The 14722-nt window shown below is 41.0% G+C and overlaps 1 protein-coding gene across 6 annotated transcripts in view; it reads left to right on the forward strand.

The window, feature by feature from the left end:
• ARPP21 (cAMP regulated phosphoprotein 21kDa) overlaps nt 1–14722 on the forward strand; it is a 158294-nt gene that overhangs the window by 104830 nt on the left and 38742 nt on the right. For all 6 annotated transcript variants that reach the window (XM_015429788.1, XM_015429792.1, XM_015429789.1 and 3 more), the window contains one exon: nt 217–343. In XM_015429788.1, the coding sequence (XP_015285274.1) occupies nt 217–343 (127 nt within the window). The remainder of the gene's footprint in view (nt 1–216; nt 344–14722) is intronic.

Here is a 14722-nt window from a genome sequence, read left to right on the forward strand (position 1 = left end):
CCACTTTCTACGCTGGAAAAGGGAAATCCAGTCTTTATGCAGCTACATTTTCAAAAGGCTGTTTAAGCAGCCATCCTCAAACAACTTGCATTTCATAATTTTTTTTTGAACTTTTGTGAGATACATTGTGGATTGGTTTGTGTGAGTGTGTCTGGGTATGTGCATGCAGCTTTAGAGGTTTTACAGCACATTCTTTGACTTTCTCATTTTCCACAGATGCCTGTGTATTACTACCCATCTGGTCAATACCCTACCTCAGCAACTCAGCAGTATAGGCCCATGGCCTCAGTTCAGTACAATGCGCAGCGGAGTTCCCAAATACCACAGACTGCTCAACAAGCAGGTATTTGCTCCTATTACTTTATTCTTCAGCTGTATCCTTCAAAGTTCTATTTCTGGATGAACCCATAGGCATGGCGGTCCAATCTATGTGTAAATGCGAGAAAATTTTTGTGGCTCCCAAAGTGTCATCGCTCTACCTTTTACTCCACCAAAGCCAAGAACCATTTTATTCCTAAAAACAAAATTCTGATTCTAAGGACATCTAACCCATGTTCACAAAACCTCCTGAGCTGACCAGCTGAAATGTACATAGGTTAACATGGGGAGATAGGAGGAGATGCAAAATCAGAGGTATCTAGTGACCCGTTGTGCAAGGTATATTCTCCACCCTACCTTGATTGGGGGTGCAGAACGGTATGTTCCTTGTCTTACATGGAACCTATTATCTGTTTCTTGTTTTTTATGCTCTTGGATAGTCATCTCTCCTTTATAAAAGGAGCTGGAAGGGGGGGCTGTTATACTGTGCAGCTGGAAGGGGGGCCGTTACACTGTAAGAGAGTGAGTAGCAGGTCTCACAGTGAACCGGTCTCTTTTCCTACTGTGTCTTGTTGCTCCTAATAAATGCTGTTCAGACAAAAATCTGCAGATGAATGTTGGCTTGTTTGCACTAGGCGTGTGGTTCATTGAGTTGCTATTGAGTGAGAGAAAGAAGAAACACTGATTGTCCAATACCCCTGTATAAAGCTGTCCAATTCTATGATTCAAGCAAGTTGCTGTCTCAGTGGATGTCTATATGATGATGTCTATCAGTCCATTATGGGATGGTTTTCAATATGTGGATTCTTGGATATGAAGTTTTTCTCTATATTAATGAAAAAGAGGTTTTAATACAAAGAACCTGTAGGATGTTCAGAGACGGAAAAGAACTGCACAACCATATGGTTGGAAATGTTGCTCTTTCATCATTTAAAAAAAATCACATTAAACCAGCCCAAGAAACAGTGATAATTGATTGTTATTTATCATGATCTTCAAGAGTGTTTTTCCAGTCTTTTTATTTTTTAATAACTCCAGTGCTCTGGTTATTTGGTTTAGATAGGAATAACTAATTAGTATCAATAACACCTTTTCCTCATGTCATATCTTTTATCAAATGCTTACAAAGGACAGCGAGAGTGAGACAAAGGAGTCCATATACTAAAAAAAACAGTGGTTCATTTTGCTTCACTTGTCTTAACAATGCCATTCCATATTTATTACTGATTTACATTAAGCCTTTCATCTTAAATGCAAAATATATTGTATGAAATTACCTTCTTCTGCTCTGTGCTTCTGAATCCTTACTTAACCTATCAGTTAAATTGTGCATCAGTAATACAGAAATTACATTAAAGAAATCATATATGGTATTCTCTGAACTATATCAGCTATGTTTTAAGAAGTAGTTTTATCATAAACCTTTCTCATTCCTGATTTACCTAATACCTTGTATTTAATTTATCTATTTGTCACATTTTTTACCCCGCCTGTCTTCCATGGAGTTCAGGGAACTTTTAATTAGAACATGAGCTGGAACGCTTATTGCTTATGAGGTTGAGAGATTTCCAGTGTCCACTTGTGTTCCAAGGACTCTTTACAAATGTGAGACTCCATATCATCAAAGATTGAAGAATTGTGTGTACCCGTAATATTTCTTGCTATGCTTGTTGGCTTCTCTGTTGCTGTTTGCCCATGTATACATGATCTGTGGGTACATTTTAGTATTTCTTCCATATGTAATTACCTTTCCTGAGTTCCAGATGAATTGCTTCATAGGAGCTTCTGTGCAGTGAATCTGTATCTTTTCAGAGGAAAGTAAGAGAAAGAAATGTCTTTTATAGTACTAAGACACATCGTGTGTAAGGGACAGATAAGTGCCAGAATCCATATGCTCAGGGGCCAGAACATTCGCCTTAAAAACTGAAAAAGCTATACAATTGCTCTTGTACATTCAGAAAGAAATGCTAAATGAGGAACAACATGTAAGGCTATGGTGCAATATTGATGAAAGCTACATATTTGCTCATAAGTACAGCAGGACTGGAAGTTTTCTCAGCATAAGGATATGAAGGAGATTTCGGCATGTGTGTGTGTGTGAGTGAGAGAGAGAGAGATTCAGTTCTCTGGGTAGATTACAAATCAACAAAAATGACAACTGTTTGAAGGTCATCTCAAAGGCAAAGTGAAGGACAAAGCTTGTTTTTTGTGGTGAGCAAAGACTTAAATAATACATATGAGATGCATGCTAGATAGTGAGAAGCATCCTGGGTAAGAAGAGATGATTGCAGAACTAGGTAGTTGTCATGACAGGTTCTGAAGCGGCTTCCCTGAAGACTTAGCACCACTTGCCTGATGCTGAAGGAAAGTGGGAATCTGTGAGAACACTGAAGCCGTATGGCAAAGCCCAGGGGAATGGAAGCGGTGCCTACCAGCAGAATAGCAAATGCAATGAAAGTTCTGAGCCTTAAGAACTTGCAGGCAGTGTTATAAAAAGAAGCTTCCCCTGCCCAGTGGCGTCTTGAAAGCTTTCATCTCCCTGGCAAGCTTGTGAGTGTGCATAGTTTTCCCACTGTGAAATACAGAGGTCAAGGCAAGCTCTGATACCAGCAATTTGTTTGTGTTTTCCTCAGAAAAGGTCTGGTTATGAGTGGTGCAATATTGATGCGTTCTACAGCAATTGGCTGAAGCAAAATGTCAGTGTAGTATCGTTAATGGCCGAGGGAGTATGTATTTTCTCATAGCTGTGGAACAAGAGCAATATGAAGCTAAAATGGCTCCAGGGCAGAGAGAAAAGATGAGCTCACCTCAAATTAGATTACTATCTGACAGCAATAAATCATTTTGCAAGAGAGATGAGAACTGGTATGTATGTGTGTGCTTATACAGAGTACAGCTCGGCTATAAAGAGATTTCCCACAAGATCCTGCTTCACAAAAGATTCACATAGGACATCTTCCTGTTTAAATTGGCTAACCTAGGAAAAGATCGTATTCGTTACATAGCATAATTTAATGTTTTAGCCCTTGAAATGATTGATTGCAACAATATTGGACCAAACGTCGTTTTCTTGTCTATTGTATAATATGCATCATTCAGATCCTCCGAGGATTTTCTTTTCCAGTTATCATTTGGTTAGCAGGAACATCACCTGGTGTACAGGTAACAGGCAGTGTGGTTGGTCATGCTTTCATGTTCAGGCATGGGTCTTCAGGGGAAACTGCCAGGAAATAACATTCCAAAGAGTGTGCTACACCCACCCAGATGCTTCCACCCAGATTAGTAGGAAGGTGATTCCTGTTGACTTTTTGGTAGATAGGGCATTAGGTTATTTCCAAAACACGTAATGCTCACACAGTAGACTGTGGGCAAGATCCAGTCAAATTATATCCACCTCTTCAATTGTATTCGTTTCAAATGGAGGTTCTCAAAATAAATGGGATTTCAGGATTAAATTAAAACCTACCTTCTGCCATGGTGACTGGTTGAGATGTGCAGTTAAATATACCTATTTTTAATCGTTGGCGGAGTTAAAAACATTTTGTTTTCCCCAAACATATCTCTCCTTCAAAACTGAAAACAAAGAACGTCAGCCTGGAGAAAGTGGTCTCCTGGTACCTCACAGTCTGCAGATATACCCTTGTTGTGTGTCTCACTGTGTCTCCCGGAGTTTAATTGTGCTTTTAGGTTGTTCCTGCTCCTGCTTCTTGTTCATTGTGTAAGAACATTCAGAGTATTCACCAGTTTTTATTTTGTGTGTGGGCGTTTTAAATCTGCCCCCCCCCAAAATCTGATGAAAGGTGATTCATACATTCATATGTAAATTAAAATGGCATGCAAGAATATTTCATATATCTTTTGGAAACAAAAATCTGATAATTTGGAATGTACTTTACATAATTTTGCATTAGCATAAGGCTGCAATGGAAGATAAATGAGTCATTAGGAGCCTCAGATAACTACAAAGATATTGCTCCATTTATTTTGACAATTACATGTGGTATTGACTTTCTGTAATATTTACAAATAATCCCTTGAACTGTGGCATTCATCTCAGTTCCCTGCTTGTTGATGATTTGATTTGATTTCTCCAGCATTCCAGCCTAAAGAATGCTTTCCATTTAAGCAAATAAATCTCTCAGGCAATGCCAGGTTTCTTGAAGGGGAGAGATAAAAACAATATTTCTATATTCTTGTCAAACTGCATTGTACAAATTACATTTCTGCCACTACCCAGTATTTTATTTTTGAACTCTGACTTTTCTTTGGGAGTAGTTTGAAACTATTAGAACCTGGTACTTCTGTCTGCTTGAGGAAATGAAGATCTGATGGTGGTGGTGATTGTTTTCCCCCAGCCCAAAACAAAAAACACCGTAGCTGAAATCATCCCTGGTATAATGGCACATGTAATTTATAAAACATTGTGTCTTCTGAATGTTTTCTACTGTTGGAGCCTCTCAAAACCCATTTGTATTAGGTAAGTATTATCATGTCCATTCCCAAATGGTTAAAAAAAAAAAAACCCTGGGAAATGGATGAGTCATTTAACATCTCTGGTGCAAACATCTTCATGACATGATAGAAATTTATATACGTATGCCTTTTGGATTGCAGTTTTGTTTTAGCTAGGGAGTGTGAGAGACCAGTGTATGGTTTGTGTGCCTGCTTTGAAAAAGGCTGTACATGGGGCCAGGCTTAGAGTTCCACCAGTATGGGCCGTGGCCCCATTGAGACTGCTTAAAGAGAGGGTGGGGCTTGTTAGCATAGGCAAAGTTACTTGGAATGAAGTGGCCTGTTGGATAAGTGTTCTATGTGTGTGTGATACTAATCTGGGCAGCATTCTGGGTTTATTATACCAAGTTTAAGATGCAAACTCAGGGCATGATTTATACCCCCCTTTTCTCCCCAATGAATGCCTAAAATGGCTTAGAAATATTCTCCCCTTCCTCATTTTATCCTCTCAAGTAACCTGCAAGGTAGGTTAGGCTGACAGTATGTGACTGGACCAAGGTCACCCAGCAAGCTTCCCTGACATATTGGGAGATTGTCACCTGGGTCTCCTATATACTAGTCAAACATTCTTAGCACTACACCACATTGGCTCTTGTGTCTGTGAAGAGGTAAATACAGTGGCCTGTCAACATTCAAATATCACTTGTGGGATATTTTGTAGTAAACAAAAGAAAATGTATTATTTTGACAGAATTCATCTCATGTTATTACAGTAGGACTGGTATCATGATACTGTTAAACATTATAACATTGAGAACAGTAAACTCAGTAGTGTATTATTGTCATATGCCTTAGCACATTCTTTGTGGTCAGAATAAATCCAATTTGAATATATTCTTGAAAGTACATTGTGTATGACTACCATTAACACTGGGATTATCATTCTCTAATGTTTTAGGTCATTTTACATAAAAATCTTCATCCTGCACATTTTAAGTGAGTTCAAAGCATTTTAAAAACATTTTAATCATTCCAAAAGAGAAAATATTGTATCAGATGTTGTATTTTTTCCCCAGTGGGCCCCTAAAAAAAAAAATCTGTTGAACAAATTGAGGGGGGGGGTTCCTTGTAAAGCGAACAGGGGAAGTACTTTTTTTCTGGGCCTTCACATCTGTATGCTGGTGCTCAACTGCACTTCCCAGCCCCTGCATATGAAGACTGGATTGTATCTAATCCCAAAGTAACAAAATCCTGCAGAACCTGATTTTAAAAACAATCATTGAACAAATCCTTAACAGTCCTATGCTGAGGAGTTTGAACTGCCTTGATGTTGTAACCTCTTATAAAAGCTAAGGTGTTCAGAAATTATGTACAGGATTTGGTGCCTTTGGTTTTCTGTTCAAGATTTCTTTCTTAATGGGGTAGCTGTTAGGTTTCTTACATATTCACAAGCATAAAATGTTGGCATTATAATTCATTTCAGTGTTCCTAGGACCTAAAATAGGTTATTCTTATTCAAATATATCTGTGTTACTCAAACACATTATCTCTCTCTTCCTCTCGCTCTCTCTTTTTAAATAATCTCTGCTTTTTTTCCCCTCCTGAGAGGAAAGAACAATTGACTGCATACAATAGCACCTCTGTCAAAAGGCTGCAATTACCCAAGGCAGATACATATTTAAAATGCATATAGTTCCTTTCATGATAGGCATTTGTGGGTATTCTACAAACACCAAACATTTGTCTCAAATGGAGGGCAATATATCTGGTATAATATTGTACTATTAGTATTTTATAGCCACTATTCAGGGGGGGGAAAGGTTATTCCTTCGATACTGTTGCTTGGAAACAAGCTTTCAAAAAGGCAAAAGCTTAATGAAGTCAATAAATGAGCTTAACTAGAATGATAGAAACAAGCTAACAACAAAATCTTTACGTTAAGCATTTATATGTCTCTGTAACTGAAGTGTTTACATTGTAATTGGGTTGGGTTTTAAAAATAATCTCTCTTTTTTGTTGTTTATGTGTTTATGGTCACCAGTGCTTAATTTCAAATATGAGAAGTATTGTGAGACACAAGCCTCTCTCTCTTTTTTTTTTATTTGCTGTCAAACTGTCTGCTTTCCTCCTGTTTAATCTCCTATGTAGGAGCCTCGCTCTGGTTACTCAGTGGTATATGGTTATTCAGTGGTAAAGGACTACATGGATGTTCCTCATTAGAGCTCCCAGGACTGAGCCCTGACAGGCACAACAGCAATAAGCCCTGGCTCAGTTTCAGTATGGGGAAAAAAATGATAACTTTCCTCCTTTATTATGGTCTGATGGCATCTGTGCAACCATCTTGCTTGAATTATATTATCTCAATTTCTCAAGAATATACATAAGTAAAGCAGGAACTTTCTTGAGGCTAATAAATTATATAAAGAAAATATCTCACTTTGCTTACTTTGCCAAAGAAATGGATTTGTGATCTGCATTGCAGATATCATGGCACAAATGAGTCAAGGGTTCAAACAAATGATTTTTTTTCTCCATGTAAATTATCTCTTTTTTTTGGGGGGGGGGTCTGTCTCCGTGGTGTTAAAAGGAGGAGGGTAGGCATCATTAAGTATATTTTCAAAATACAAATTAGCGTAGAGTTTATGATCCACTAACAGTTTACTTGTGATAGTCCCACAGATCTGCCAGTTGCTAGTGTATGACCTGTTGAAGGCATACTGAGTGAATTTATAATAAGGATAAAAGGAACTATTGGATTTAAAATTCTGTAAAACCCTGGTGAATTCCATAATAAACTAATGGTGGTCCAGTGGAACTTCGAGTGGCTTGAGGAACCTGTAATGGCTCCAGTGTTACACAATGTAGCCAAGGATAGCTTGGAAAGGTTTCCAGCCATGCTAGATCTTGTCTCCCATGCTGCACCCAGGTCACACCTGGCCACGAATTGGTGGGTCCTTGATTTCAGACTGAATTCCACAAGGACACAAGTCTGCACTACATTTTTGTTTCTGCATTGTGATTTTTCTCTTGTGGTTAGGCTTCTTGTGATGGGATTTCCTTAAGGTTGTAATTTCAAACATACGTCTCTATTAGTCAAGATACCTCATTTGGTCATTTCTATTCCACATTGACATTCATAAGCCAAAAGGTACCCTTAGTGTCATTTATGAAAATGCCTTTTTGATGGCACTTAAATCATAATGGCAAGGCTGCCTTGTTTTTAACTTCCAAAGAGGGAATAATAGATGTCACCATATGTTTAACACTGTGCCAGTACTTAGGTCTCCAGAAAATTGATAAGCAATTTTAGGGTACATATTATCCTCTACAAATGCTTAAAACAAAAGTGAAGATTAAAACATTTAGAAAATAAAGCAAGTGCCCTCTCTTTCTCCTCTCAGAAGAGGAAGTTCTGTTGGGAACTCCTGGTTTTTATTCAACTATCCCAGTAAGTTTGATAACAAATTAGAGTTTGTAGGGGCTGTGGCTTTCTTTGTTGATTTAAAATTTGTGGCTCATGGTTTCTTCTATCACTGTACAGCCAGCTCAAACTCTGGAGAAAAAAATGCAAAGAACTTGCTTGTGTATTCATTCCTTCTGTTTATTTCTTATTCTTATGTAATGCAAGGGTACTGTAGAGTTGGAAATACATCAAGCTGCTCATTTGTTCCATAATATGGCCCATTGGGTAAATATAGGCTGGTATGATTTATTGAGGAAACAGGTGTGAGCATGTTAAAAGAATGGCTTGCCTCAGAGAGCTGCTTGTAATTGACTAGCGAAATGGCATATGTTTCTGTTTCCAGGCAGGTTGCAATTCATCAAGCGGTATTTGCTTCATTTTCAGAGAGAAAGCAAGGAACAGACTCAGCATCCAGCTGATGGGGCTTGAATAAATATGGGAATAAAAAAAGTGCCTCAAGTCTGTAGGGGACAGTGTTATTCCCAGCAGATTCAGTTACTGCAATTTTGTGACAGTGAATTTAAATGCAACTATTCATTCACCTTAATCTAGGGAACTGTGAGGACCAGTAGGAAGTTCATGCTGACAGCAGCATGCATGGTACCCAGGCAAAGGTCAGTTGATAGGTAACCCTGTGGAGTAATGCTTGAGGATCTGCCTGTTTTATCCCTTCCCTTCATGCAGCAACCTATTCTACCCCCATTACAGCATATCTGTATCCTGGACTTGTTCCAGTACATAGCAAGACGGCTGAGGCTGTATCAAGCTGTTGGTGTCTTTTCTCGGGTGTTATCTATTGGATGGTAAAGATATTTGCTGGACAGCAGAAGCTTTGGCCACCTTTCATCACCTGCTGTTCTCTATGGTTGTCACCAGCATATGCAAGCAGTTGTGTGGGTCCATCTTTCACTTTGTGCTGAGATTAAGAAAGATGGGGGACGGGTCCATCACTTGTAGGGATCCCAAGTCCCCCTGGGGGGCGGGGAAATCCCCGCCCCAGAGGCCCGTTCCCCAGCGCCACCAGCTCGGGCCCCGGGGGAACTCCACCCCGACGTGCGCGTCACCCGGAAGTGACGCGGGCACGCAAGGCACGCTGGGGGCAGGGCCACGGCCATACAAGGGAAAACTCTATGGTTTCCCCTTGTATGGTTGTGGCCCTGCCCCCAGCATGCCTGCCGTCCTCCCATCACTTCCGGGTGACGTGCGCGCACACACAAGACGCCAGCCGGGAGCCCCCCGCTCCCGGCGAAGATAGACTTGGCAACCCTAATCACTTTATACCAAGGAGGGCACGTACCGCAGGCCTCCAGAGAGGAGTAGATTCTGTCTCTGCCATGCAGCATGAAGTCAGAGACCATTCCCTGTCCCAAGTTTTGTAATGTACAGAGAACTTGGGAGAGGTGGTCTCTCATTTTGTGCTGGGTAGGCAGAACAGAAATGGAGGTGTGTGGTCACAGCTGGCCACCTGGCAACTGCATTTACAGGCCCAGAGGGCTTTTTGTTTATTTTTGAAGGACCACAGAAGCATAAAAGAAAACATATTGCAAAGAAAATACTAGTTTAGCTAGTTTATTTTAAAATTGCATTTTTTAAACTAAACGTTTGTGTTCCTTTCCCTGAGTTTTGTGCATAATCCACCAAAGTTTCAAAAGGAACAAAGGAAACTGGGTGTCTCCCATAGAAGATTTCTCTTGTGAACCGATATCTTGAATCCCCAAACTCCTGTGTAAATGTTTCTGAGTGTAAAAGACAGTCAAGACTTTGATATTTAACTTTTTAAATTCTGGATAATGCTACCGTACTATTTTCCTTCATATTGCCTGCTTTGAAAACACTCACACCAAATAAACAAACCTTTTTAAGTTCTGGTTGAGGAAACAGGAGGGTATCTTGTGAGTAGAAAATGTGGTATAAGTTCATCTATAATATCTTGCCAGTGCTCAGGTACATTCTTCTCTGGATTTGTGATTGCATGTGGAAATGTGGTAAACATTTTCTCACTACTTGTTGGATGTTGTAGATGATCGGTTTACTGTACTTCATATGTACAACCTTTGCCTTGCCACTTGGCAGACTCCTGCTGTATTGACCTGTAGTTGTGGAGAATCAGATCCATGATGTTCAAAAAGTACTCTGCTGAAAAGAGAAAAATCTTCTTACAGTCCTATAATGGTGTTGAAATGTTTATATGAAGATGCAATGCCTTTCCATTAGTGTAGTAGCCTGTTGTATGGTCCTATCAATATGTGCACTTACAGCATCTTTTATACAAAAAAGAAGAGGCAATTGACCTTGATTGTGCAAATATATTGATCCCTGATGGGGAAAAATTCCTTGTCTCCTAAATTTTAAAGGCTGTTACATTGCAACTGGCACTGAAAAAGAATAATGCAATGTATGGAGAAATTTATTAAAGCAATTCAGCTGAGAAAGTCAGAAATGAATTTGTTCACTACAACAGTATATGGACGTAGCATAGGTACCATTACCTGGAATTTGTTGTTTTATGCAAACCATATGTGTTCTACTAATAAGGTAGAAGAGTAATATACAGTCTCTAAAATTCTGGTATGACCTGGGCAGTTATCACTAATAGGCCCTCTTTCTTTCTTTCTTTCTTTCTTTCTTTCTTTCTTTCTTTCTTTCTTTCTTTCTTTCTTTCTTTCTTTCTTTCTTTCTTTCTTTCTTTCTTTCTTTCTCTGCCCTCCCCACAAGCAGGCTCAGGGTGGTCACAACAATAATATTACAAAACCAGCAGTAATAATGATAAATAATTAAAACAGTTAAAATCAGGTAGTCAAGTAAAGCAATCCCAAATAGCTGGAGGCTACTAGGCCATAAACCAAAGGACAGTGGAGGTCTTATAAATATGGGCCATATGCAGTTGGAGAGCTTCAGCAAGGGAGGCCTAATAATTGGGCGTCTACCACCTCAACCAAAGGCCTGGTGGAACAGCTCCATTTTACAGGCCCTTCAGAATTGTAACAGGGTCCTGATCTCAGACGGGAGTGTGTTCCACCGGGCTATGGCGGAAAAGGCCCAGGCCCTGGTCAAGGTTAAGTGGATGTCCTTTGGGCCGGGGACAACCAGAAAATGATAGTCCACCAAGCATGAGGCTTTCTGGGGCACATATGAGGAGAGGTGTTCTCTAAGATATGTTGGTCCCAGGCCACATAGGGCTTTAAAGGACAATACCAACAACTTGAAACAACAACTTGAAATGGATCCGATACTCAATTGGTAGTCAGTGCAATTAGCGTGCAATCAGATGAATGCATGCCCACACAGACATCACAGTCAGCAGTTGGGCCACCGCATTTTACACAAGGTGGAGTTTCTGGATAAGTTTCAGGGGTAAGCCCGCATAAAGTGAGTTACAGTAATCAAGCCTGGAAGTGACCATTGCATGGGTCACTGTAGCCAAATCTCATGGGAGAGATAGGGGACCAGTTGCCTGATCTTCCGGAGATGATAAAAAACCGACCTGGCAACTGTGGTGACCTGGGCCTCCATAGAAAATGAGGCATCCAGGATCACCCCTAGGATCCACACCTTCTGGGCTGGCACCAACTGTACTCCCCGGCTCAGGTATAAGACCTCTGTCTTCATTGGATTTCAATTCAACCAAATCTGCTGTAGCCACGGCCTCCAGAGCCCTGTCCAAATTCTCTGGGGTGGAATCCAGGCAGCCATCCAACAACAGATAGACCTGGGTGTCATCAGCATACTGGTGGCAACCCAGCCCAAACCCCTGGACCAACTGGGTGAGGGAGCGCACGTAGACGTTAAAAAGCATTGGTAAAAGGATCGCCCCCTGAGGCACTCCACATTTCATTGGGTATCGAAGGGAGACCCTCTCACCAAGTGCCACCCTCTGTCCCCAACCATGGAGGAAGGAGGAGAACTATTGTAAGGTAGCCCCACACACCCCTTTGTGGGTGAGGCAGTGGGTCATAAGGTCGTAGTCGACTGTGTCAAATGCTGCTGTTAGGTCTAAAAGCAACAGCAGTGCTGACTCATCCTGATCCAGGTGTCTCCAGAGGTCATCTGTGAGGGTGACCAACACCATCTCCATCCCATGGCCAGGGCGGAAGCCAGACTGGGATGGGTGCATCATCATAAGAACATAAGAGACGCCAATGTTGGATCAGGCCAATGGCCCATCCAGTCCAACACTCTGTGTCACACAATGGCCAGAAATACCAGGTGCCATCAGGAGGTCCACCAGTGGGGCCAGGACATTAGAAGCCCTCCCACTGTTGACCCCCCCAAGCACCAAGAAGACAGAGCATCACTTGCCCCAGAGCCCCTATCTATACCTTGTGGCTAATAGCCACTGATGGACCTCTGCTCCATATGCTTATCTAATTCCCTTTTGAAGCTGTCCATGCTTGTAGCCGCCACCACCTCCTGTGGCAGTGAATTCCAAGTGTTAATCACTCTTTGGGTGAAGAAGTACTTCCTTTTATCCGTTCTAACCCAACCGCTCAGCAATTTCATGGAGTGCCCACGAGTTCTTGTAGTGTGAGAAAGGGAGAAAAGTACCTCTTTCTCTACCTGCTCTATCCCATGCATTATCTTATAAACCTCAATCATGTCTCCCCTCAGTCATCGTTTCTCCAAGCTAAAGAGCCCTAAGCGCATTAACCTTTCCTCATAGGGAAAGTGTTCCAACCCTTTTATCATTCGAGTTGCCCTTTTCTGAACTTTCCCCAAAGCTATAATATCCTTTTTAAGGTGTGGTGACCAGAACTGCACACAGTATTCCAAATGAGGTCGCACCATTGATTTATATAGGGGCATTATGATATTGGCTGATCTGTTTTCAATACCCTTCCTAATAATCCCCAGCATAGCATTGGCCTTCTTTATTGCAGTCACACACTGTCTCAACATTTTCAGTGAGTTATCCACTACAACTCCAAGATCTCTCTCTTGATCAGTCTCTGCCAGTTCAGACCCCATCAATGTGTATTTATATTTAGGATTTTTGGCTCCAATGTGCATCACCTTGCACTTGGCCACATTGAACCCCATTTGCCATGTTGACGCCCACTCGCCCATCCTTGACAGATCCCCTTGGAGTGCCTCACAATCCTCACTGGTTTTCACCACCCCGAACAACTTTGTATCATCCGCAAATTTAGCCACTTCACTGCTTACTCCCATCTCCAAATCATTAATGAACAAGTTAAAAAGCAGTGGACCAAGTACTGATCCCTGCGGTACCCCACTGCTTACCACCCTCCACTGAGAAAATTGCCCACCTACACTCACTCTCTGTTTTCTATGAACTAGCCAGTTTTTGATCCATAAAAGGACTTGTCCTTCTATCCCATGATTTTTGAGCTTACTTAGGAGCCTTTGATGAGGAACTTTATCAAAAGCTTTCTGGAAGTCAAGGTAAATAATATCTATTGGATCCCCCTTGTCCACATGTTTGTTCACCCCCTCAAAGAACACTAACAGGTTAGTGAGACAAGATCTTCCCTTACAGAAACCGTGCTGAGTCTGCCTCAATAGGTTTTGTTCATCTATGTGCCTACTAATTCTTTCCTTAATAATGGTTTCCACCAATTTACCCGGTATCGACGTCAGACTGACTGGCCTGTAATTTCCCGGATCTCCTCTGGAACCCTTTTTAAAGATGGGAGTGACATTAGCTACCTTCCAATCCTCAGGAATGGAGGCAGATTTTAAGGAAAGATTACATATCTTTGTCAGGAGATCTACAAGTTCACATTTGAGTTCTTTCAGAACTCTCGGATGTATGCCATCTGGGCCTGGTGATTTTTCAGTTTTTAAGTTGTCTATCAGTTTTAGGACCTCCTCTCTCATCACCTCAATCTGACTCAGGTCTTCCAACACCCCTCCTGAAATCAGTGGTTCTGGAGTGGGCAAGCACTTCTCATCTTCCACAGTGAAGACGGAGGCAAAAAATGCATTTAGCTTCTCAGCCATTTCCCTATCATCCTTCAATACTCCTTTTACCCCTTGGTCGTCCAAGGGCCCCACTGCCTCCCTGGCTGGTTTCCTGTTTCTAATGTATTTGAAGAAAGTTTTATTGTTGGTTTTTACGTTTTTTGCTATATGCTCCTCATATTCCCTTTTTGCCTGCCTGACCTCAGACTTGCATTTTATTTGCCATAGCCTGTGTTCCGTTTTATCAGCCTCACTGTGACTAGCTTTCCACTGCTTAAAGGAATTCTTTTTACTTTTTACAGCCTCCATTACTCTGTTTGTTAACCATGCAGGCTTTTTCCTATACCTGTTTGTGCCTTTCCTAACCTGCGGAATATATATTTTTTGAGCTTCTAGGATCGTAGTTTTAAATAGATCCCAAGCTTCCCCAATTGTTTTGACCCTTTCTACTTTTCCTTTCAGTTTCCTCCCCACGTGTCCCCTCATATCAGAGAAATTACCCCTTTTAAAGTTAAAAATGGTTGTGTGAGTCTTTTTGGCCAATTCTCTATTTGTACAAATGATGAA

Source organism: Gekko japonicus, unplaced genomic scaffold (genome assembly GCF_001447785.1).
Source record: "Gekko japonicus isolate JY-2015 unplaced genomic scaffold, Gekko_japonicus_V1.1 scaffold1034, whole genome shotgun sequence".
NCBI lineage: Eukaryota > Metazoa > Chordata > Lepidosauria > Squamata > Gekkonidae > Gekko > Gekko japonicus.